At 48.8% G+C, this 24009-nt stretch overlaps 10 protein-coding genes across 10 annotated transcripts; 7 read left to right on the forward strand and 3 right to left on the reverse strand.

Annotated features, from left to right (window-relative positions):
- Positions 1 to 443: 443 nt before the first annotated feature.
- On the forward strand, positions 444 to 1381 carry PEX2_021520 (cytochrome c oxidase assembly protein; the record flags this gene model as incomplete). Its single annotated transcript, XM_016739427.1, has 4 exons — positions 444 to 643; positions 704 to 773; positions 841 to 1282; positions 1335 to 1381. The coding sequence occupies 4 exons, from the start codon at positions 444 to 446 to the stop codon at positions 1379 to 1381; spliced, it is 759 nt and encodes a 252-aa protein (XP_016599337.1).
- A 583-nt stretch (positions 1382 to 1964) lies between these two features.
- PEX2_021530 (replication factor C subunit 5) lies at positions 1965 to 3317 on the forward strand (the record flags this gene model as incomplete). Its single annotated transcript, XM_016739428.1, has 6 exons — positions 1965 to 2051; positions 2111 to 2733; positions 2795 to 2963; positions 3018 to 3116; positions 3177 to 3232; positions 3293 to 3317. The coding sequence occupies 6 exons, from the start codon at positions 1965 to 1967 to the stop codon at positions 3315 to 3317; spliced, it is 1059 nt and encodes a 352-aa protein (XP_016599338.1).
- A 555-nt stretch (positions 3318 to 3872) lies between these two features.
- PEX2_021540 (uncharacterized protein) lies at positions 3873 to 4433 on the forward strand (the record flags this gene model as incomplete). The annotated part of the gene is made up of 4 exons (XM_016739429.1): positions 3873 to 3922; positions 3982 to 4040; positions 4100 to 4228; positions 4351 to 4433. The coding sequence occupies 4 exons, from the start codon at positions 3873 to 3875 to the stop codon at positions 4431 to 4433; spliced, it is 321 nt and encodes a 106-aa protein (XP_016599339.1).
- A 74-nt stretch (positions 4434 to 4507) lies between these two features.
- Positions 4508 to 5323, reverse strand: PEX2_021550 (mitochondrial 54S ribosomal protein uL16m; the record flags this gene model as incomplete). The annotated part of the gene is made up of 3 exons (XM_016739430.1): positions 4508 to 4680; positions 4745 to 5206; positions 5266 to 5323. 3 exons carry the CDS (start codon positions 5321 to 5323, stop codon positions 4508 to 4510), a joined length of 693 nt encoding a protein of 230 aa, XP_016599340.1.
- Positions 5324 to 5993: 670 nt separating this feature from the next.
- On the forward strand, positions 5994 to 14294 carry PEX2_021560 (DNA polymerase III, clamp loader complex, gamma/delta/delta subunit, C-terminal; the record flags this gene model as incomplete). The annotated part of the gene is made up of 13 exons (XM_016739431.1): positions 5994 to 6074; positions 6168 to 6204; positions 6257 to 6344; positions 6405 to 8782; positions 8839 to 9402; positions 9660 to 9755; positions 9809 to 10498; positions 10566 to 10643; positions 10695 to 11033; positions 11273 to 11295; positions 11578 to 11633; positions 11712 to 12191; positions 12242 to 14294. The coding sequence occupies 13 exons, from the start codon at positions 5994 to 5996 to the stop codon at positions 14292 to 14294; spliced, it is 6963 nt and encodes a 2320-aa protein (XP_016599341.1).
- A 2310-nt stretch (positions 14295 to 16604) lies between these two features.
- On the forward strand, positions 16605 to 17600 carry PEX2_021570 (uncharacterized protein; the record flags this gene model as incomplete). The annotated part of the gene is made up of 1 exon (XM_016739432.1): positions 16605 to 17600. One exon carries the CDS (start codon positions 16605 to 16607, stop codon positions 17598 to 17600), a length of 996 nt encoding a protein of 331 aa, XP_016599342.1.
- A 324-nt stretch (positions 17601 to 17924) lies between these two features.
- PEX2_021580 (legume-like lectin family protein) lies at positions 17925 to 19246 on the reverse strand (the record flags this gene model as incomplete). Its single annotated transcript, XM_016739433.1, has 5 exons — positions 17925 to 18368; positions 18421 to 18681; positions 18743 to 18824; positions 18896 to 18966; positions 19151 to 19246. The coding sequence occupies 5 exons, from the start codon at positions 19244 to 19246 to the stop codon at positions 17925 to 17927; spliced, it is 954 nt and encodes a 317-aa protein (XP_016599343.1).
- A 370-nt stretch (positions 19247 to 19616) lies between these two features.
- tim13 (protein translocase subunit TIM13) lies at positions 19617 to 20033 on the forward strand (the record flags this gene model as incomplete). The annotated part of the gene is made up of 2 exons (XM_016739434.1): positions 19617 to 19739; positions 19794 to 20033. 2 exons carry the CDS (start codon positions 19617 to 19619, stop codon positions 20031 to 20033), a joined length of 363 nt encoding a protein of 120 aa, XP_016599344.1.
- A 412-nt stretch (positions 20034 to 20445) lies between these two features.
- pkaC (cAMP-dependent protein kinase catalytic subunit pkaC) lies at positions 20446 to 21790 on the reverse strand (the record flags this gene model as incomplete). The annotated part of the gene is made up of 4 exons (XM_016739435.1): positions 20446 to 20473; positions 20523 to 20897; positions 20946 to 21199; positions 21272 to 21790. 4 exons carry the CDS (start codon positions 21788 to 21790, stop codon positions 20446 to 20448), a joined length of 1176 nt encoding a protein of 391 aa, XP_016599345.1.
- A 797-nt stretch (positions 21791 to 22587) lies between these two features.
- PEX2_021610 (PRCC domain-containing protein) lies at positions 22588 to 23787 on the forward strand (the record flags this gene model as incomplete). The annotated part of the gene is made up of 1 exon (XM_016739436.1): positions 22588 to 23787. One exon carries the CDS (start codon positions 22588 to 22590, stop codon positions 23785 to 23787), a length of 1200 nt encoding a protein of 399 aa, XP_016599346.1.
- Between the last annotated feature and the right edge of the window lie 222 nt (positions 23788 to 24009).

Below are 24009 nucleotides of genomic sequence, written 5' to 3' on the forward strand. Positions count from 1 at the left end.
CATTACCCTGTATTATTCTTTTTTATGAATGTTGCATTCTTACGTGTATATCCATTCAAATGTTTTAAGCCTAATGGCACTATTAGTTTATGCATTAGTACAAGGCGAATACTATCTTCACACCAACAGCATCGGGGTCTTCTACTTTTATACTGGTAAATGAGTCGCTGATCATCTGCAGGCTGGGCAGCCGGAACGGTGCGCTTTGACCTTTCGACTTGAGACAATTAGGATTCAACCAATCTTAGTTAACAATTCATGAATCGATTCAAGATACACATATCCAACCTCATTGTCTCAATGCTACTCGCCGTTTAGATGTAACGTGACCCCGAAGCTTAGGTAGGGCTTATCGATAAGCCGTGGAATCAGGGCCATCACGTGTTGGGGGTCCGCTGGATCTCATGCAACTCAACATCCAATCCCATTGAAGTCATAGAACCATGTTTTCACGATTACTCCCCTCGCTGGGGCGCTCTGCGCTGACGGGGAAGATCCCCCAGCGCTCAATCTATCTCCGGAAGAGCGTCTTTGAGGTAGAGCGGAGATATTTCTCGAGGAATTTCCTGCTTCATGAACAACGCAATTCATCTGCAGCGCCTTTCAATACCCCAGAATCGCAAAAACGCAATACATCTACAATGTGAGCTGCCATTGAACCAGTACTTGAGGGAATCCTTCTGCTAACGAAGTCCCTGATCAGGTACTATACCATCAGTATGATCCTCGGAACGGTTGCCCTTGCATATGGATCTGTCCCTCTTTACAAAATGGTATGACAAGCTCTCAATCCATCTCAAGGACATCTTAAACGGAATCTTATTCTGATTTCAATTGCAGATCTGCCAACAAACCGGTTGGGGTGGTCAGCCCATCCTCACCCACCGAGTCGGCGACGGCGATACCTCTGCACGTGTGACACCAGTGACAGACTCTCGTCGTCTACGTATCACATTCAACGGCTCGGTATCGGATGTTCTTCCTTGGAAGTTTACTCCCCAACAGCGCGAGGTTCGAGTGCTGCCCGGCGAGACGGCGCTGGCATTCTATACCGCAACCAATAAGGGCCCGCAAGACATTATTGGAGTCGCAACATACAGTGTCACTCCAGGACAGGTTGCGCCATACTTTAGCAAGATCCAATGCTTCTGCTTCGAGGAGCAGAAGCTCAATGCGGGAGAGTCGGTGGATATGCCCGTTTTCTTCTTCATTGATCCTGACTTTGCTACCGATCCTAACATGCAGGGTATTGATACTATCACCCTGTCATATACCTTCTTCAGTAAGTTTTGTGCTTATTCGTTGTTTTTATGGCCTGATCTAACCTGAAGCAGAGGCGAAATATGATGACAATGGGGTTCTGAAGCCAATCTCCTCATAAGAAGCTCATATCAAGGGCGCATTGGGGTACTGTATTTCAATTTTGTGGACTCGCATAGACATGGACATTCAACAGTGAACAAAGAAACATGCGTGGTGTTGTTTTCGGCTTGTTCACATTCATCTCATCTCTCAAAGCAAATTTTGCATGTACTATACATCTCGGAGTTTGGCGGAAGGCTGCCAAATGCCTAGAAAATCATCTAGCTGTATATATCATTGAATTTATTCATATGTCAAAGGTTATACATAGAAAAATTGATTTAACCCTTTCCCACCTCTTCTGCCGCCAGTATGAAACTAAAGAAGGCGGGCAAAGTATCTACAAAAAAAAGAAATTTAAAAAGACATTCAGAGAGGCCAGCTAAAAATACCTTATACGGCGACTATTCTTGTAATTGTACAATTTTTGGAATAATTTTCTCGATGCCCTTCGCTGCATCCATTCATATAGTGGGAGTGTGCACGGACCAGTGATTAATTAGGCGCGTGTCTGGACGCGTTCTCCAGTCCGCATCTTTTATCGAAAAACCACAAGCACCTTAATTCCTCAATCCTCCCAACAGTTCTACTGAGTTTTTAAAATGGCTCTTCTTGTGGACAAGCTACGGCCACGCAATCTTGATGCTCTCTCGTATCACCCAGAGCTCTCTGATCGTCTGCGGTCACTGGTAAGAAACCCTGAGCCGCGGAACATGAATACCATTTTAACAAAAAGTACCCTTGATAGGCACGAAGCGGAGATTTCCCCCATTTACTAGTCTACGGACCTTCTGGTGCTGGCAAGAAAACACGGATAATTGCGACACTAAAAGAACTGTACGGCCCCGGTGTCGAGAAGATCAAGATTGACGCCAGAGTCTTCCAAACGACAAGCAACCGAAAGCTAGAATTCAACATTGTCTCGTCGGTGTACCATCTTGAGATTACACCTGCAGACGTTGGAAACTATGACCGAGTAGTCGTCCAGGAATTACTCAAAGAGGTTGCGCAGACACAACAAGTGGATCTCGGCGCGAAGCAGCGGTTCAAGGTCGTCGTGATCAACGAAGCCGACCACCTCACACGCGATGCCCAAGCAGCCCTCAGACGGACTATGGAGAAATACAGTCCTAATCTCCGATTGATTCTTCTAGCCAACAGTACGTCCAACATCATTGCGCCGATTCGGTCTCGAACCCTGCTGGTCAGGGTTGCAGCGCCTACTGAAAACGACATTTGCTCTGCGCTCCATCTTGCAGGGAAAAAAGAAGGATGGACTGAGTCCGAGGTGCTTAACAAGAGAATTGCAAAGGAGAGTGGTCGCAACCTGCGTCGTGCACTGCTCATGTTCGAGTCGATTTATGCGCAAAAGTGAGTTTCCATTTCGATTCCTATTGGCCTGCATTTAGAGGCTTACATTTTTAAAAACTAGTGAAAAAGTTACGGACAACACGCTCATCCCGCCCCCGGACTGGGAAGCCCTTGTTACCCTCACGGCTGATGAGATTTTGGCTGAACGTTCACCGGCTCGCCTGTTGCAGGTTCGCGCACGTCTTTATGATCTTTTAACCCATTGCATCCCACCGACGACCATTCTGAAGGTGTGTATTCGTATTCGCAATGAACATGCTCCAGATACTAATTGTTGGCAACAGACCTTGACATTCAAGCTAGTCGCACGGGTTGATGATGCACTGAAGCCAGAGGTTATCAAGTGGTCTGCCTTCTATGAGCACCGCATCAAGTTGGGAAGTGTAAGTCATTGATGATTGTCATTTTCATCAATTCAAGTGCTAATGAGATATTCAATGCAGAAAGTAATCTTTCATCTCGAAGCCTTCGTGGCCAAGTTCATGCGCATCTATGAAAGGTATGCTTTCCCTGGATAATTTCAGAGGTCAGAAGAGATACATAACTAATGATCTACTAGTTACCTAATGGGCATGGACTTTTAATTACTCACTACCAGTAACCTAAGACAATGGACGAATGACGATTTGGACACTAAGGTGGGTTTCAGTGAGCATGGGAGCTAGGAAGTTACGGTCTGCTATTAAGCAGAATCAGACTTTTCGAATATTCCATGTACCTGATTTATTTTCACTTTTCATAGGCGCATGGAGGCATTTGCTAAGAAGGATTCTGGCGTTATATCATTTGTGATTGTGTACTATCTCTTGAGGCAGTGGAAAGATCTTTGCATACACCAACCTCTTAAACTCTTAGCTATATATGTACTTCGATGGTGAAGATGTGTCCGTATTATAGGAGTGTTTGATTCTGGGTAACTTCTATTTGATACCATGATATCAAATCCCGGATTGTGTAGACCAGAGTGTCCTATTAACATACGTCATCACATCCCCGTCATCCATAAACTGGACCACCCACCCACTGGGAACATCGGAATAGCTTTTATTTATTGATCAGGACTCTTTGCTGTATCTTTATAGCACCGTCTCTATCATTGTCTCATCATTATACTGCTGTCCCACACGAACAGAACCAAAATGTCCGACCCCCGACTTATTGATATGGAACCTGGCGGAGAGAGCACTCAGTATGGACTAAATCAAGATCACCTCTTGCAAGTGCTGTTCGCTAATATATAGGGTACAGATATGAGTCCATCAGGGAATTCACCAAGACCCCCCCAAAGCAGACCGGACAACTGGGGAGTGTGTCGGTTCCTTGGATAATTCTGAGCGCACTATTGCAATGACTGACATCTTACAAGGTGGCATGAAGCACACTATAAGCGAAGTGAGCCCCGGTCTAGGAACACATAGCCCAGTACCCAGCATTGACGAGGATTTCCAGGCCCAGAAGCTGGGCATGGGAGCATTCGCTGACTCTGGTAAAAAAGGTAAATGCTGAATATATTTTCCTTGTCTAAACTCCTAGCATCAAGACAAAAGATTCAGACGAGGAACCCGTGCCTCGATGGCTCCTAAAGAGACGCAAACAGCTGATGATAATGTACAAAAGATACGAAACGTGACGAGGATGATGCCGTGGCCAAGGCCCGCAGACAACAGGGGTATGGGCCTGGGTCTGGTGTCGGGGCTTAGTCGGCGCAGACGACAGAAGCAAAAGACATGACCGATGAAAAAAGAGAAAACGGTATCATGCAGGAAGTGACAGTTTATTGGGTAGGGTCGGAGCTGGAGGAGGCGCTCTTCGGAGGTGAGGCGAGGTCATTGGTACCAAGAGGCGGGTTTCTGCGCGCGCGCTTGAGAGACTCGAGAGTGACACCGTTTCCGAGCTTTGTGATACCAACAACGGGCGGGTCATCCTTGTTGACGAATTCCCAGAGACCTAATGGATGAGAATGAGCATCTTTCGTACCCAAAATAGTACATGTAGAGAATGCATAACCTACCTGGCAATTTGTGGCCCGCCAATCTGAAAGCCTCGCGGGCAATCTTCTCGTGGACATCTCCCTTCAATTCAAAGACGATTCGGCTCACGGGCAGTCGGACAGTCCAGTAGTCGAACTTACCCTTACCCTTACCCATACGCTGCTCGTTACCCTTGGTGTAGACACCAATGTTAGCGCTGACACGCTTGTACAGCTTATAGTTCATTCCTCGTAGTCGTCGCTTGATAGTCTCTTCAGCGATCTTCAACGCCGATGCGGGCATGCGGCGGTCGTGGTCTTTCATGCGCAGACCGAAGTCTCCCCATACGACTGTTGTTCCGCGGGTGGATCCGCCGGTAGCGACGTGAGGGCGACCCTTGGGGGATTTGGATTTTTCTTGGAATTTCGGGGTCAGCCAATCAAGGGCGGGCGAGGTGGTAGAGAAGCATCGTGATAGAGAAAAGGTGGCCAGCGGTCCCGACACTGTGTCGCACTGTTAGTCTTCGGCCGAATGGATTTCCTGGGAATTGAATGGCTCGTACGAGTTGGCCGTGTGCAGGCGGAGAGCGGTCCAGCAAACATCTTGATCTGTGGACCCATTGTGAGGAGGGAGACGGCGAGATATACCAATGTTGCGAAAGGCTTCGTTACTCCGGCACTTTTCGATGATGTGCACTAGTCCCGAAGTAGAAAGGTGGTATACACGTGACATTACTCCTGCTTCTCTATTTCTGCCTTAGAAATTAGGCATCAGTTTTGGTCACAGCATCTTTGGTTCTAGAGTAGCTCTCAATAGCACCTTATTGGTCTTATATACACAATTATACTATGAGAGAGAGTCTTTGCTGTACGATATAGTAATTAAAATTATATAGTACATATCTAGTATGTTCAAAGTCTGGATGATGATCTTCTTGCCCTTTCCTAGGATTTTATAAACGTACTTAGTGGCCCCTCTTACCCTAGTAATATTATACTCAACACATTCCTGTATTTTTTGATGAGTTAGGCAAATAATATGCTCCTTTCGTGTTTGTTATAGTTCCAACCTCGGAAGGTTCCCTTGTTGCACAGCTCAGCTGTACCTGCTTTATTTACACTAGTCCTAAAATGGAAGAAAGTGCTGCCTTACGTCAGCCAGTCACGTCTCCCGGGAGTGTGGCGCGTCGTTCGCGATCTACCAAACGATTGTAGCAAGAGCTCAATTTGTCTTGAAGCGAGTCTCCAGCTACTATCCTGTACCAAAATCTGTGTGACTGAGAAGCCCACTATGGATATCCGGAATTTCTTTGGCGGCAAGTCAAGTCAAGGCTCCAGCGACGCCGCCGCGAAGCCCGCGGCCAAAAAAGAGGTAAGCTAGTGCCTTGCTCGTGAAAGGAGGTCGTCGTCACTTCATGTGGCCTGCATCATTTGGATCGCTCAAGATTACAATCTAACCTCGAAGTCTACAATGCAGGACTCCTCTGCCACAAGAAAGAGACGTATGTCCTCCATAATTCATACTCGCGCACCACCAGTCTAACGCGAGAACAGGCAGCAGGAAAGTTGTGGATGACAGTGACGAAGAAGAAGATGTAGCACCTACCAAAGCACCCGCCAAAGCGAAGTCCAAGAGTCAACCGTATGTCCATCACTGGATTGAAATGTCTCTTATCATTTGACTGATGAACTTTCTTTACAGAAAGCCGGAAGAGACTAAGGAAGAACCTACAACTACCTCCGACTATTTCGCCTCCAGTAAGAAGAAGACACGACCTGCCAAAACGACCGAGCAAGCTCGGCCCGATAAAGCCAAGATTGTTGCCGAAAGCTCCAAACCGAAAAAGGCTGCCGAAGAACCTGCAATCAAAGGACGAACCGCAACCCGGGGATCAACAAAGCAAGCCAAAAACATCATTGAGGATGAACACCTCGGCGCCGATGACATTTTTGCAACTGAATACGGAAAGGCCGGTAAAGGAGACGACGCTTATGTGGCTGGGGATGATAGCGATGAGGACAGTGACTTCGAAATGCTCGAAGTGAAGCCAGTCGCCGCAGCAGCGAAGAGGACACAGAAGAAGCCTTCTTCTCGCGATGATGAGGATGATGTAGTCATGGAAGATCTCCCCAAGATTCCTGTCCCGAAGGCTCGACCTGGCCGCAAGCGCAAATCTGAAGCTCTCATCGACGAGGATGAAGATGGGGACTACCAAGAACCTAAAAATGAAACGAAAAAGGCAGCCCCAAAGTCTAAGGCCGCGGCATCACCGGCTGCGAAGAAGCAAAAGGCTAGCCCTAAAAAGGCCAAAAAGGAGGACAAAATAGAGAGCAAAGAGCTCCAAGATATCTTCGACAGCATTCCTACCATTGACGCCCCAGAACCTCCTAAGGGAGAGCCCAAGAAATTCAAATTTGGAGCACAACAAAGCCGGGACCCGGCAATGACTGGGACTAAGGAAATGCCCGTTGGTCAAGAAAACTGCCTTGCTGGTTTGGCGTTTGTTTTCACCGGTGTTCTGGAATCCCTCGGTCGCGAAGAGGGTGCGCAATTGGTGAAGAAGTATGGAGGCAAAGTTGTGGGGGCTCCTAGTTCTAAAACGAACTATGTGGTCCTCGGATCTGATGCCGGCCCAAAGAAGCTCGAGACTATTGCGAAGCACAAGATCAAGACCATCAACGAGGAAGGTCTCTTTGAATTGATTCGACGACTGCCTGCCAACGGCGGTGATGGAAAGGCAGCTGAGAAATACGCCGAGAAGCTGAAAGCCGACGAGGCCAAGGTCCGTGCCATGGCGGCCGAAATCGACGCAGAAGAGAAGAAACGAGAAGAGCAAAAGCGAAAGACAACCGCGGCTCAAGGACCCAAGACCGCCGCTACCGCGTCTCAGACGCCACCAAGCTCACAGCCCGCATCATCCGGTGATCTCTGGACCACGAAGTATGCCCCGACATCGACCAGTATGATATGTGGCAATAAAGGTGCTGTGGAAAAGATTCAGAGCTGGTTGCGGAACTGGCATGTCAATGCTCAGGCCGATTTCAAAAAGGGTGGTAAAGACGGCTCGGGGACATATCGTGCCGTCATTATCCATGGTCCCCCGGGAATCGGCAAAACTACAGCAGCCCATCTCGTGGCGAAGCTGGAAGGATTCGATGTCGTGGAGACCAACGCCAGTGATACCCGAAGTAAGAAGCTTGTCGAGAGCTCTACCTTGGGCGTCTTAGATACAACATCGTTGCAAGGATATTTCGCCGGACAAGGCAAGCAAGTGGAGAGTGAAAAGAAAAAGCTCGTCCTCATCATGGATGAGGTTGATGGCATGTCTGCCGGTGACCGTGGAGGTGTGGGAGCCGTGGCAGCAATTGTCAAGAAGACCAAGATTCCAATCATCCTTATCTGCAATGAGCGAAAGCTTCAAAAGATGAAACCTTTCGACTTCATAACCTACGACGTGCCATTCAGACGCCCAACTGCTGAGCAAATTCGGGCAAGACTCTCCACTATTTGTTTCCGAGAAGGCCTCAAGATTCCGCCTCCTGTGCTCGACGGCCTCATTGAAGGAACACATGCCGATATTCGCCAGGTCATTAACATGCTTTCCACTGCAAGGCTGGATCAGAAGGGTCTCAGTTACGACGAAGGCAAGCAGATGTCGAAGTCATGGGAGAAGAATATCATCCTCAAGCCGTGGGATATTGTCGGGAAGATTCTTAGCGCCCAGATGTTTTCCCCGAGTTCCACTTCTACTCTGAACGACAAGGTCGAGCTTTACTTTAATGACCACGAGTTTAGTTACCTAATGCTTCAGGAGAACTACCTCAAGACCAAACCCGCTCTTGCGGGCAAATATCACGGCCAGGAACAACGATTGAAGTCGCTTGAATTGCTGGATAATGCCGCCTCGAGTATCAGTGACGGTGACCTCGTCGACCGCATGATCCACGGTACCCAGCAGCAATGGAGTCTTATGCCCACCCATGCGATCTTCAGCTTTGTGCGGCCAGCCAGCTTCCAGTACGGAAACATGAATGAGCGGCCTGCCTTTACTAGCTGGCTGGGCAACAACAGCAAACATGGTATGTCTTGTCCACCCATTGTGGTGTATACACTTTCTAACTAATTTATTCTTCAGGCAAACTATCTCGATATGTCAAGGAATTACAGGGCCACATGCGTCTTCGTACCTCAGGTAACCGCGACGAGATCCGTCAGCAGTACATGCCCTTGCTCCAGGAGAAGATAATACGCCGGATGATGGACGAAGGCAAGGACTGTGTTGACTCGGTCATTGATCTCATGGATGAATATTATCTTACTCGCGAGGACTTCGATTCTATGCTTGAACTAGGGCTCGGCCCAATGGACGAGTCTAAGATCAAACTTGAGACACAGACCAAAGCTACCTTCACGCGTCTGTACAATTCGCGTTCGCACCCCATGCCATTCATGAAGGCCAGCAATGTCGTGGCACCTAAGCAGGCAAAGAAGGAGAGACCTGATATTGAAGATGCCATTGAAGCATCTGATGAAGAAGAAGTTGTTGAAGAGATCAAGAACGAGGATGAGGAAGAACTTGATCTGAAGAAGGACAAGTATGTGAGCTTGCCCAAGAAAAAGAAGGCGCCGGCCAAGGGCAAGAAAGCGAAGAAGGCCGATGATGAAGTTGATGCTGATGAGGAAAAGCCGAAAAAGGCTCGTAAGAGTAGGGCTAAGGCTAAGGCTTGAGAGATTATCATTTTTGTAACATATCATCCTTTTGTGAAGAAGCCTGCGGTCTAACGGTGTTGGTGCATTTCAATCTCATATCTCTAAGCACCCCAATTTAATTGTTGTTTACATCTTGACGTGTCTTCGGATTTCTTTTCTTTTCTCACTCCTTCTCCACTAAGCCTGTCCCCTCGCGAGTGCCACGCTCTTTTGCTCTACCAACCTCTTACATCTCTTTCATCCCAGCTTTTGCTATCTCGAATCTTGTTCGGTGTGGATCTCCTCCTGCAGCCAAGATGACCGTTGTCTCTGGATCTGATGGCTCTGACGATGTCACACTGAGTACGTATATTCACGCTCATCACGAATATAAACACTCAACTGTCTTTCTACAGGTTCTCTGGATACTAAGGGTCTAAATACCCCGCACAGAACACTCCTTCCGAAGGTTCAAACCACGCATCATGCTCTCGTGCTTAGACCTGCTCCATTTACGGAACCACAAGTCGAAGAAGTTCATATCCCGTCTCTGCTTCCAGGAAGTGTTCTTTTGCGTATGCTCGCAACGCCGCTCCACCCATACAGCAAGCTTAGCTTTGAGTTTTACAGCCATGGGAGATCTCCTCATGAAAAGCCATTTATTCCCGGTTCAAGTGCAATTGCTCGTGTGAGCCAGGTCGGTGACGATGCGACCACTTTGAAGGTTGGTCAACTAGTCTTCTTTGACTCAGTCATGAAAGGAAGGGATAGCCCAGAGACCATTCGATTTTCCAATCCTGTATATCATGGATTTGACCCCCATAGCGTGGAAATCATAGCCTCCAGCGGCTTCGCAGATGGCTCATATGCGGAGTTCATGAGGGCACCACTTGAGAACTGCTATCCATTGGATGAGGCTAAGTTGATGGGAGATCCGAGAAAATGGGGCTTTGCATATACCCCAGAACAACTTTGTGTGATTGCCACATTTCTCAGGCCTTTCGGTGGACTCACTAGCATTGATTTGAAACCCGGTGAAACGGTGTTGATTTCTCCGGCCACTTCTACAAACGGCGTTGCTGCTTGCATGGTAGCTTTGGCTATGGGTAATATATTTCTTCGCTACCCAAGACATCCCTGGATGCTGAGGCGTTTTGGCTAACCGAATATCAGGTGCAAAGGTTGTAGCTTGGTCTTACGATGATGCTAAGCTCGTGCGTCTCAATCGGATCCTATCAATCACTCGCAACGGTACTTGCGAAAGGATCTCCACGATAACCTGGACAGGTGACTGTACAATAGATGTCCACAACATTAAAACGTTCGGACCGATGGATGCGTTCCTGGATATTTCCCCTCCAGGAGCCCGAGGATCTTTCCATCTCAAATCCGGCATTATGTCGCTCAGGCCTGGAGGCCGGGTGAGTCTGATGGGTGCATATCAGGACCTTGAAATCCCAAATGTCTTTGTCACGCGTTGCAATATCACATTGAAGGGAAACTGGATGTATGAGCGAAAGGATGTTCTTGCACTGATCAAGATGGTAGAGAAGGGCAATCTTCGCCTGAGAGAAGAGGACGGATGCTACGTTGTCGGCGAATTCGGTCTAGATCAATGGAAGGAGGCATTGGCGGCAGCCAGTCAGTTCACTGATATTGGAGAAAGCGTTGTGTTTTCTTTCTAGGTACAACCTCGAGGATACATGTTTTCAACCCTTTTAGTCTTGTGCGATTATTTGAATCCCAATGCTTATTGTCATACCATCAGCCACCCTTTACTAGGTGTTATTGAGGCGGAGTTGCATATACTAGTAGTGTAATATGTTCTACGAACAGAATTTCAATATTGGTCGAGATTGAAAGCATAACTACCTGTGCAGCAATAATTGATTCGCCAAGTGTTGTATGTACATCGATGTAGTTGAGAGTCTGGTAGGGGGACCCCCTTGGCGGGGAATGATCTTCGGGAACACCGAAGTTCCCTCTCTTCTTGCTTCTGGCATACCACTCTCCTTTCTCTCCTTTCTTGATATCTTTATCTTTTTGATCTGTTTTTCCAGGCTGGTCCTGTATGAGCTAGTCTCATTCGCTTTCATCCCTCTCTTTATTCCCCCGAGCATGCGCTTGTAGCTCGAGTTGCTGTGATCATCCAGACCCCGGTCGCTACTGCGCAGCACACCCTTAGGTTACTACATATGTCCTCGTGAAAGCCAGGAAGATGTCTCTTCTTCACAATGAAGAGTAAGTCGCGTCCGGAATTGCAGATCGATTCCGCTCAAATCGCCGCGGAAAGGTCTCCAAGGGCTAACCCGAGCATAGCTTTACGATCTGGCAATTACGCTCCTCATATCTCTCAACAATCAAAGATGGAATCGGGGACCGACTTATCAACGTCAACGACTCCGTCCTGAATACACCTGGCTTCCGCGCGGCGGGCTGGTCAACCGCTGCTGCGTACCCCAACACACACAGCTCCTCCCACTTGAAGCGCACTTACTCCCCACCGATTCCAACAACGGCGAACGTTTCGTCCGAATATTACAGGCTAGCAGAACGAAATGCCAAACCCCAGCGCCACGAATTGCAAGGCCTCGGCCTGGAAGACGGCGAGGATGATGGTGGCATGGTGACCGGCAAGAGCCACACGGACATGACCGCGCGGCGAAATCACGCACGCAGCGGAAAGAAGAAATCTCGACGGGAAAGGCAACAAGAGGTCCAGAGACAAGCGGAAGCAGAGGACGACGATAGCAGCGACCTGAGTGATGACAGCGACGACGATGGGGACAACGTTGGCAGGTTGGTGAATTATTGTGTGGTATTCTAATTACCTATCTGACAAAGAACAGTGCTGTTGATCAGATCAAATTCGACAAGATGCCCATCCGCCGAGATCGAGCCGACTCCTCTCCAAGGCGTTCAGTAGACCAGACGGAACGACCAGATGTCATGATCACATCTGCGTCAACACAAAGCATTGCAAATCAATATCGCCAAGTAAAACCACGCCCCCGTCGAGATACAACTACTAGCAGTGATCTGTCGACGGATAACGAAACCGACCTTAAAGGCTACAAACAAGGACAAGTTCAATTCTCCGCGAGTGACCAGGTCGTCGAGTATTCGCGCAGGCGGCGCGAGCGAACCGGCAGTCGAGGCGCAGAGAGCCTTGCCCTCGGAGAACTTCACGAAGAGGACGAGGACGAGGACTCCGGTGCTGAGTCTGTTGGGTCTGCAATTTCCTCTGATTTCGACAATACGGCTGGATCTGGCTCCTTGCTGCTGGCAGGTGTGCCGGGCGGTTTGAATTTGTCCTCGCCCATGGCTATGATGAACAATTTACCCTCTGGCACAGGACCGCAGAATAATTCACCGCGCAAGCATCGCACTCCAGCTCCTGCACTGCAAGATCTTCCCCCGCCACGGCCTATCAGCATGATACAGCCGGTCAGCTTATTAACCAGCCAGCTTACGTCCCGCAAGCGAGCACCAAGCAATCCAGTGGATAAATTCGTGGTGCTCTCTGGGCGGGGTCAAGAGGACTCGTTGTATTTGAAGATCTACGTTCCTTTTTCAAGCGACCCCGAAGACCCGCTGGATCTGCCACTTACACGCGAGTCTAAGCTTGCAGAACAGCCTGCACAAGTGACTGTTGCTGAAACGATTGGTCTTGCCCTATGGAAATACTCGGCGGACGCTCGCGGCCCACCAATTAATCGCGAAAATTTGACTGTGAACCGATGGACGCTACGGATGGTCGATGATGGTGAAGTCGAATATGACTTCCCAGCGCTTGGGCGGACACTTCCAATGACAGATTTCACCTCAAACAACAACCAATCTGCCAAGTCCCGAGGACGGTCAAGGGGCAAACCGTACGATGAATTCGCACTGGTTGAAGCATCGAAATCGGAGTTTGAAGAGAACGAACGGCTATATCCACAATTCAGTTCAAGCATTGGGTCAGAAGTGGCAGATCAGCCGGCGAGTCTTGCAGTACCAGGGACTCAACCCGCTGCACAGAAAAAGACCCCTCAAACCACACCAGCCCGAGCAAACCCTATCCTAGGCCAGCCATTCTCGTCTGCGCTCAACCACAGCACACTTACTCCTGCTGACCGCCCCGTGGTACCTATCTCACATGCCACTCCCCGTCTTGGTGTTTCTAAGACATTGAAGATTCGTTTCATCAATATGGAGGCTTCCGCACATATCATGACCATCAACACATCTACCGATAGCTATATCGCGGAGATCCTCGACTCGGTATGTAAACGATGGGGCCAGGACAAGGGCAACTACCTCTTAAAGGTGATGGGGTCGAACACGATTGCACCACTTGACCGCACAGTGGAAGCATTGGGCAGCATCACAGAACTTGATCTAGTGCGTCGTCGCTTCGGCGGCGGGCCCCTCGCACTCGGAACCTCACCAGGCAGCTCATCACCAAACGCGCCTTTGATGGTGGAAACCGCCGATCCGACAGCCTCCAAGAAGAACAAAAAGGAGGCCAAGAAGGGCGCCCAGCGCATGTTGCCCTCATCTTCCCAGAAACAAGACCACCTCGGCGGGTATTACCGCCGGTACCACGTCTTCCGCAAACAGCCCATGTCTTTCACAGCATCCAACCATCGCATCCTCACGTTTGAGAATGATTACATGCATATCGTGCCCGGTGATACGGGGAAAACAGCGTCTGGTGGTAAGACTCGGTCAATTAGCTTCAGCGACGTGATCGGATCCAAGGTCAGCCGACGGCACCCCAAGAGCTTCCGGGTGATGATCGTGCGCGGCAATGATGCCACCGAGCAGAAGCGCTATGACTTTGAAGCAAGGAGTACCAATGAGGCCGTGGAGATTGTGGACGAGATCAAGAAGAACATGGCACATTATCGCATTTGATTCTCTGCTCTTCCGGATATGGAATTACGTTTGGGGCTGAGGGCTTCGATTTCGGGTTAGGGAATGGAGTTGTACAGGCATATTGTATGTAGCTTTCAATGAACATTCAACATTCATCAAGCTTTGAACTCGCGTTTCGAAATTTCAATCCCTAGTTATGCCCCACATATATCTTAATAGACCAACTAAAAAGAGATCAAAAGGCCGCAAACGCGGTCAACTATTCTTGTATGTATTCAACCAAGAAGTGGTGGCCCCATGTTATTGTCGGTACCTACATACCTCCTGCATGTATGTAGGTTATCTCGCACCACGTGATTCTAGACCCACAGAAGTGACCCACTTGCCATAACCTAATCTCAAACCAGACTTCCAAGGTTGATATCTAGGTATGTATGTTGTATGGATACTCTACAAGAGTAAGTCCTTATCATGTCTCTTTTCACAGATATTTTCCCAAACTTCTCAGTTTTATCGATAGATCTCAAAAAAGGGGAGAAAAGGACATTCCCTTGTAAAATCAGGTATGCAAGGCGACTCATGTCTGCTACATTCCACACTAGATGCTAAAAATCATGCTGTGCAGGTGATAATAAATAACACTGTGGGTTATACATAAGGCATGAGAGATAAAATTATGGCGGGAGGGTAGTCGGGAACGAGTGGTCGAAGTTCTGAAAGCCTCTAAGGAACACTAGGAGCGATTCTATTGATTAAACTGGTGAAAAACTGTTATGGTTGCTTTCTTTATTATGCGAGTCAATGAAGAAAGAAAAAAGAAAGTGGATTGTCAAAAGCTTGCCAATTGCATTTTCTTCTCTGTTTTTGTTTCCATAAAGGGACAATATATACCCCAAAAAGTAAGGGTTTATTTATGACTTGAATCAGACTTTTTATCCAACGGAGGAGCTTTCTCTGGTAAATACTAGATCAGTTATATAGTGTTTCACTCTTATAACCCTTGGTGTCATGGACTCTATGTACAGACGTCTCATGTCTAACGTGTTATGAACCATATCAGTACTATAGGGTCCCCCCACCTACACAATATGGAATATGAAAAGCATAATTGTGTCATTCTTGAAGAGAGCGAAGAGAGTGAAGAATATAATGTGTAAAGCGGAAAAAGAAAAAAAATTGTGCTCCAGCATCAGTAGAAATAAGGCCTTGCTCCTTCCAGACGCAGTACGAGATCTCCTCTAAGTGATTAAGCGAGACTTCGATCTTATGCTCAGGGTGGACTAGCTGGCGACAAAGCAAGTCCTCAAACCTGATAACCAAAGGTCTTGGTGGGCTAATGATGATCTGTGCGTCAGGTCCTTTTAGTTCACGGGATGTCATTATCGAATGTCGTGTAGTTGGCAAGTGACAAGGCCGCTGGCGTTGTAAGGGGCTCATATCTGGATCTAGAACCATTCAATCGTGATAATGGGGGTTTCTCGATTGACAGTAACAATGATAACAAGCTTAACCTGGCCCTTTGAGTCCATCACCATTCTGCATCTGACTTCAGCTTTGACTCCGAAACACCGACTTCAACTATGACAGTCGGCCATTTTTCATCGCGTCCTGGAATAGACGTCAGGGGAGTCCGGGTAATTTGATATAACTGAATGTCTCGCCTCAGCAGCCGTGAGTGAGGTTCTCTGATAAGAATCGATGTGAGCTTCACGAGTATAAGGTTTTGAATAATTCGTCACTCTTACCTATTCGATTGAGAGCATAGGTATAGAAGCTCGGGGTACAACGATATGGACGAAGGCATGCCGAGGACGAAGATGTGCACGATTGTCCCTGCCAACTTCATATGGAAACCGCGATGGGCTTCTAGATCCTAGGATCGAACATTCACTCGTATTGACTTTCATATTTTTCTATCTAAATTTTCAGTTGTAGACTAGGCTTAATGCAACCAGGTGACCCTTGGGGTCCTGGAGGTCGTTTATCTGTCATTTCTTCCAGCATGTAGTCTCAAGTACAGCCATCTGGTGGCCATGTTCATTATTCAGTGGTCATACGTCAGGTCTTTGCAGGTTTTGGCTGGATTCCAGTGTTCTGCATTTACATCCCAGCCACTGGTATCTTCTTTTTTTCTGAGTCTACTTCAATACTTGTGTATAATTTCCGATCTATGTCTTTCCACATATTTGGTGGGGCTGGAGATAAGATGACTAAGACACGTTATCTCCGCGGGTGCTTCTCAGATCGGGCTCATTTATCTTTTTTTGACATTCCTCTGGTGTTTTACTCCACCCCCAAACAATGAGATCCGCTAATTGGAACTGCTCCATCAGCTGAAAGATACATTCGATGGAATATTCCAACTCCACCCCAGCTGAGGGCCCTGGAGTATCCCACGCCCCAGAGCAACCTCAACCCACCAAACCTGCCGAAGACCCCAAAGAATCTCACAGCTCCAACCCTCCTCCAAAAGAACATTCCCGCGCGAGTCACAGCCGGGCATTTCGTTTCAAAGATGGCAGTCGCCCGCATCGAAAACGAACCCACCGTCATAGATCACGGACACGAGACGACGAACCCTCCAAGCGGCGTCATCGCGAGGAGAAGCGACCCGACCCTACAGATGAAAACCCCTTCGGTTCAACCAGAGACACCTTCCGAGAATCGCTCTTTGATGCTCTCGGTGATGACGAGGGCGCAGCATACTGGGAATCTGTCTACGGCCAGCCAATCCACAACTATCGCGTGCCCGATGTTCAACGGGGCCCAGAGGGCGAGCTGGAGCAGATGACCGAGGACGAATATGTGGAGTACGTCCGTCGACGGATGTGGGAGCGGACACGGGAAGGCATGCTGGCCGAGCAGGAGCGTCTGCGCGCTGAGCGGCAGCAGAAAAGGAAGGAGGAGGCTCAGCGGAATGCACAGTCTGGGAGGGAGGAGTTTGAACGCGCTATGGATGATAGTTTACGGCGAGGCGTGGAGCGCAAGAGAGCCAAGATTGAGTGGGGCGCGCCCTGGGCCGAGTACTTGGAGAGATGGGAGACCATCGGGAAGGCTGCGGAGGGGTCTGCTCCTAAGCCGCTACGCAATCTGATATTCTGGCCTGTTCGCTCTGGGAAGAGAGTCGATGTTCGGCCCCAGGCTGTTGAGGAGTTCATGCGTCATGCTCCGGCGCCCGCCGAGTTAATTGGTACACTTAAGGCGGAGCGCATTCGCTGGCATCCTGATAAGATTCAACATCGATATGGCGCATTGGGGATTGATGATGTTGTTATGCGCAGTGTCACGGAGGTCTTCCAGATTGTGGATCGCCTGTGGAATGAGGAGAGAGAACGGCAGAAGTGACGAGGTGGGAAGTTACATTGGGCGGCGTCTTGATTTGTTACTTGTACGATATACTATTGATACCCCAAGCATCATGCTGCATATTAGAGGATTTTTTTGAATGATCGTGACTTTAGTTCATTTCAAGGATGAAGAGAAAAGATAACAAGAACTGGAGTGGGAGCTGAACGGTAAATCAGAGTAAAAAGAAGAGCTTCAAACAGGCTATGTATGCAAGGTCCCTTTCGTCAGAACAAAAGCTGGGAAACCCCAGAGACCAACTTGAATCGCACAGAAGAAAGGTCTGAAACCTGTGCTTTGCCAAAATATCCATACAACGTAAATTTAGAAACGCGATGACCGGGCCTTGGTCCGGTAGATCGTCCAGCCAAAGTAACCACCGACAATAACGGCGAAGAACAGGATGGTCTTGAAGAGGAACCAAGACCAGCTACTCTTCTCCTTCACAGGCTTAATGGAGGAGCGGGTAGGGCCCTTGGACCGACCTTCCGTGGTCTTGCCTTTGTTGTCATTGCTGCGGTTAAGCGAGTATAGATTCTCGGCCTTGAGGGAGATGATATCGTGGTTATCGCTCAGCTCGCCGGTCTCGGCGGAGAGACCCAAGTATGCGACGGAGGGGATGGCGATGTTAGAATCCTCGGCAGAAAGATTGAAGCACTCGACCCATGAGTCTTCAGACTTATACTGCAGCTCCAAGGACAGGGACTTATCCTGGAAGTAGGTAAGGCGAGCTTTTGTGGGAACCGGGGCGCTGCGGAGACCACGAGCCTGTAAAAAATTAGAGACATATCCAAAATATCTGCGAATAAATTCAACTCACAGAGCAACCGGCCAGCTCGTTTGCCTTGCCGTCATGCGCCTGGTCATAGGTAGTGTGCCCATCACCCATCATGGCCATGACGTAAGGGAACGACACACCGGGGCGGTTGTTCTTGTAAGTGTCGAAGAAAATACCGAGACCCTCGAATCTGTCTGTCGAACCGAAAACAGGGCCCTGCGTGGCGCGCTCCTTGGTGAGCCAGAGCGCAAATCCATCACCATGCAAGTTGCCGGAGCCATGGATCTCGAACTCGAGTTCAATCTAGCGGGAATATACGTGAGACTTTGGCGCATACTTCCATTCGCGAGGACCGTGTATTTACCTGCCAATTGGTTGCGGTCAGAGGCACGCGGGAGGAAATCCATCCTTGCTGCGAAGGCCGGTCAGCCGTGAGGCGGACGTATCTGAACACAAAGACGAAGATTAGCATTGGCGCTCATGAGGAGTTCCACCTGAATGTCCGGAATATCCTTACTTGTCAGCGCGGATTACTGTATCTCCTCCGAAGTCGAACCAGCGGCTTTGGAAATCCGAATCGAGGTACGGCTGTTAATGGCGGTCAATACTGATATTCCTCCTCGGAGCACGGGCTATGCAAGCTTGTTTCCAGAAGTCGTAGACAAGCTGGGCTCGGGATATAATCATACCGGAGAAAGGCTGTGGGTGCGAAGCTAGCAAACATCCAAAATCAGTACCTCGGCTTGAAATCGAGTCAACATTGAGCACATACGGGAATGCTTTTGATATTTGGGTCGTCGTAGGCAGTCACGGGTAAGGCAACTAGGCCTGCGAAGCAGAGAAGCGAGGAAATAGACGGAAGACGCATTGTGGAATTGTATTAGGGCTCAATGGAGGGGAGCCCGGAAAGTTTGAAGGATAGACCGGAGGTGGGATGAACGGGGTACGGTGTCGCCAGGACCCGAAAACCCAGTAAGTAGGAAAGAAGAGGAGGGGCCGTAAAAAAAAGTCGAAGAAAGGCGACAACAAAGAGTGAATAGGCGAAGTTCCTGAGGCGCGGAGACAAGGAGGTGAAGTATACAGCTTGTTATGCTAAGGTGTCCACATCGAATGTGGCGCAGTAAAAACACCAGCCACAACCCTGCACCTCAGATCCTGAAGTCCGCCGACTTTCTTCGATTCGATCCAATTCAACCACATCTCATCCCCGGCTTTTCCACCAATCTCACTATCTCATAATGTCGTCAATTTTCGGTTCCGGCTCCGCCGCTCCCATTCAGACCTCCGAGGAGATCAAGGCAGCAGTCATGCGCCAGCTTCAGCAGGAGGCCGCCATGTCCAACGCCCGCTCCCTGATCGGAGTACGTCACCACCCTTGATATCCATATCCGGCAACGAACTGACAACAACCCCAGAAAATCAACAAGCACTGCTTCAAGGCTTGCGTTCCCGCCCCCGGTACCTCGCTCTCGGCCAAGGAGAACACCTGCCTGTCTAGCTGCATGGAGAAGTACATCGCCATGTGGAACACCACAAGCAAGACCTACATCGCCCGTATCGGCGTCGAGACCAAGCGTATGGGTGGTCAGGATGCTGCTGCCATTGCCTCCATGGCTACCGGCATGCCCGAGGGCGGCAGCGGAATCCTGGGCTAAATTCAATCCATCCTCGAATCGGAAGAAAGCAAGGAAGATGAAGGACGAAACAAGAAGGACGAAACAAGAAGCAAAAGACACACACACACACCTCTGTGAATGAACTACTGTACGATAGAAGCGGCCTAGTAGCCCGTGTATAATATGGGCGTGGCTTTTGGTGCCCCAGTGGTTGGAGAGATTGGGAATAGAATAGGGTTCACGACGAATCCATTTGTACATCGAGCAGGCAATTGAAAGAAAAAAAAAACACAAAAATTCGATTGTAATTGCTAAGAAAAATGATGTGCATATAGAAAAGTATGGATTTTCATATAATGGCTCCTGGGTTTTCACGACTCCTCCCGGGGTCAATCAGTTCCGGCCCTCCCCCAGAGGACTTTTCGTCGCGTCATAAAATCATACAAGCACCTTAGAAGTCGGGGAAAAGGTGGCCATATCTGGAACGAGTTAGTCAGGTGCACGGGTGGCGTGGAAAGAAGTACATACGGATCCTCGCCTTCCTGGCCATAGTGCTCTGTTTCTTCCGGATACTTGTCGTATTGGCTTGCATCGCCTTGTCCACCACGGATGGGTGGGATATATGGCGCGTCAATGTCCTTACGAGCTAGTCGGTCCCAAGTGACCTCGGCGAACCAGGCATGGTTCTTGACATCACTCGGGCCACCGTGCAAGTTGCCGAGGCGCTTGGTGAGGTCGGATGTGATCAACTGAGAGAGCAGATCAACTGCGTCGGCGTGCAAGTATGGAGGATACTTGACTTTGCCACGCAGGATATTCTCATAGATCTTGACTGGAGATCCACTGTCCCAGAAGGGAGTGAATCCACACAGCATTTCAAAGATTAAGATTCCCAATGACCACCTTGGGACAGTTAGAACAATTCGATGCAAGCACTGAAAGCACGCTTACCAGTCAACTGATTTGTTATATCCCTTGGAAGAGACAACCTCCGGTGCTAGGTAGTCGGGGGTACCACAAAGTGTCCAAGTAATATCCGGCACATCTTTGGCAAATCCGAAATCCGTGATTTTCAGATGACCATGGCGGTCCAATAGAAGATTTTCTGGCTTCAAATCACGATAGATGATCTGGTGTGAGTGCAAATACTCCAGCGCTAGGGTAACCTCCGCGGCATAGAATTTGGCCACCGGGTTCGGGAATCGCTAATAATGACAGATGAGTTTTTTGCTTCACACACACACAAGACCAATGGAAGTGTGTCATGGTTCACTCACTTGTGACTTGCGCAGGAGACTGAACAATTCACCTCCCTCCACAAAGTCCATGACCATATAGAGGTTTCGGGAATCCTGCCAAGTTCCCCACAACGTAACGAGGAATGGATGGCGGACACGATTTAACATGCGGCGCTCGTCATTTGTGTGCTCGATTTGCTTCATCTTGACCACCTGGGCCTTCTTCAACACTTTCATCGCATAGAAGCGATGATTGTGGTTAGATTGCACCAGGTGGACACGACCGAAGCTCCCCGTTCCCAGGGTGCGCTGAAGCTCGAAGTCCTCCTGAGAGTACTTCCCCTTTGTGACACGCTCCTGTTTCAGCTGCTCCTGGTTTATAATGTTGTCGATACTCGCGGCATTTTCGTGTGTACCCGTACCCGTGTGCTGGGGCGAAGCGTGTGAAGCGGGTTGCATGGATGCGCCTGAACCGTCGTGGTTCTGAGTATCTGGTTTCCCTAGATCTTGCGAATCCTTCGTTCGCCTCTTCTTCAGTAAACCTCCTAGACTCGGCATGGAGAGAAGTTTAGACAGGCTTTGGGGCCATTGGGGGGGATGGGGGGAAAGAAAGCTGGAATGGGAGGTCCGGATTAAGTGGGGAGGGGCAGCGGCCAGAATGACGCATTGATCTTTCATTATGCACTTTACACTTGAACCCTTGAACATCTTCTATTAAGGTGATATGTCTATTTGAAAGACTATTATTTAGTCTATTAGCTTTGATTTGGTCTCTATTAGAATCTATTTATCTGAACTCAATGGTCATGTAGTATTATTTCTGTTATTCCTTTGAGTCCCTCCTATTTTGACTTATCTACTCCGTACACTTACATCCCTTAATTACGGAGTACGTACTCCGTACATCAGATATCAATTCTTGGGCTCAGTCAATTCAGTCAATTCAGTCAATTCAGCCAATTTAGCCAATTTAGCCAATTCAGATGATCCAATTCTTTAACTATAAATGTCTATGAACACCATTGTCCAATGTATGACCCTATTAACCTCCAAAGAAGCGGAGAACCCGGATGCGATGACGTTACAAAGTGATGCGATCATCCCTGCTGTTTCACTATCGAAAGTGAGTTTTAGCTTGTGTTTTCGGACATTTTTCTCTTTGGTCCATTCCATCCCGTCCCCCCTAGTCCACTATGTAATGTCTTTTTCCTTTTTCATCTCCGCATCGAGATTCGGATGGGATGCTTATGTAATTTATTGGTGCCTTAGGGATCGGGCATTAAATAAATTAACTCGTCACCAGGTCCGATCTTCAAATAGGAAAAAACAACAACCCCCAACATAAATCTCCCACCATGGTGCTAGTAGGCTACTCCGACTCCGAAGGCTCAGATGCCGAACCAGATACTACACCCGTGCCCCAGATTAGCAAAACAAAAAAGGTCGGCTCCAAAGCTGGGTTCCAGATCGACCGCAGCGACTCGGGCAAGATCCGCATCGCGATTCCAGATATCAAACCTGAGCACCCATCCGGCGAAGACACCGAAGATGGTCCGCGCAAGAAGGCTCGGTTGGGTGGAGGAGGCCTTTCAGGATTCAACGCCTTCCTTCCAGCGCCGAAACGAACACTCGAAAAGAAAGCACCAGTGGCGACAACACGAAAAGTGTTTAGTCTCAAAACAGGTGCCGGCCCTGGATTTGATCGCACAGCTGATGCGGAAATGAAGAATGATTACGCATTCGAAGATCTAGTGGGAGGCGCAGAGGACACCACATCTGCACCTGCCAGCTCAAACCCCGACACTGGATCAGATGCACCGGTGGAGACAATGAAAACCCCAGCGGAGGTCAAATTGCAAGGAAATCCAATGATGTTCAGACCGTTATCCGTCGGACGGCCTCAAAAGAAGAGGAAGACCACCAAGATTGCCGAACAACCAACACCTTCGTCAACAGCAGCGCCGAAGCCTGCTCAACCTCTACAGCAAGCCCCTACCCCTACCCCTACCCCTGCACCTGCACCTGCACCTGCACCACCAAAACCTAAAGTCAGTCTCTTCTCTCTATCCACGGACGAGGCCACTTCTCAGCCAGCCCCGGCACCTGGACCATCGACAACCTACCAGCCGCTGGTATACAACGCTGAAGGCGAAGAATTATCAGCAGCTGGTCCAGTACTCGCTGAATCTGCACCAATCGCCATGGAGCATTCAACAGCAACAGTATCAACCAATCCTACGTCATCTTTGGACAGCATTGCCAACGATCTGAACTTGTCCAAGGCCGAAAGACGCCAGCTCTTCGGTCGGAATGCCATGCCGTCGCAGTCACAGGTGCGTACCTTCAACACAGACGAGGAGTACGCATCAAACCAGGTTCTGGCTCAAGGCGAGCTGGCTGGAGCACAGCACAACCCTGTGCGCGCCATTGCGCCGGGCAAGCATACGCTCCAGCAATTGCTCAACGTTGCAAGCTCGCAGAAGGAGGCATTGGAGGAAAGCTTTGCAACAGGTCGGAGAAACAAGAAGGAAGCTGGATCCAAGTACGGATGGTAGTTTTAGCATACATAAGGCTATTTTGGGGGAATTTTTGTCAAGCGCATTAGCATTGAGATACCATACCATTTTGTAGGAAATCATATACGGGAAATTTGAATAAAAATGTAAAAAATGTACATTCATCTGATATGTCATATCTCTAAAATCTATCATATACAAAAAGAAATCATCCCAACGCCGTCAAATGTAACAAAATAACTCCAAATAGACAATTCCAAC

This window comes from Penicillium expansum, assembly GCF_000769745.1.
Source record: "Penicillium expansum strain MD-8 chromosome Unknown contig58, whole genome shotgun sequence".
Taxonomy (NCBI): domain Eukaryota; kingdom Fungi; phylum Ascomycota; class Eurotiomycetes; order Eurotiales; family Aspergillaceae; genus Penicillium; species Penicillium expansum.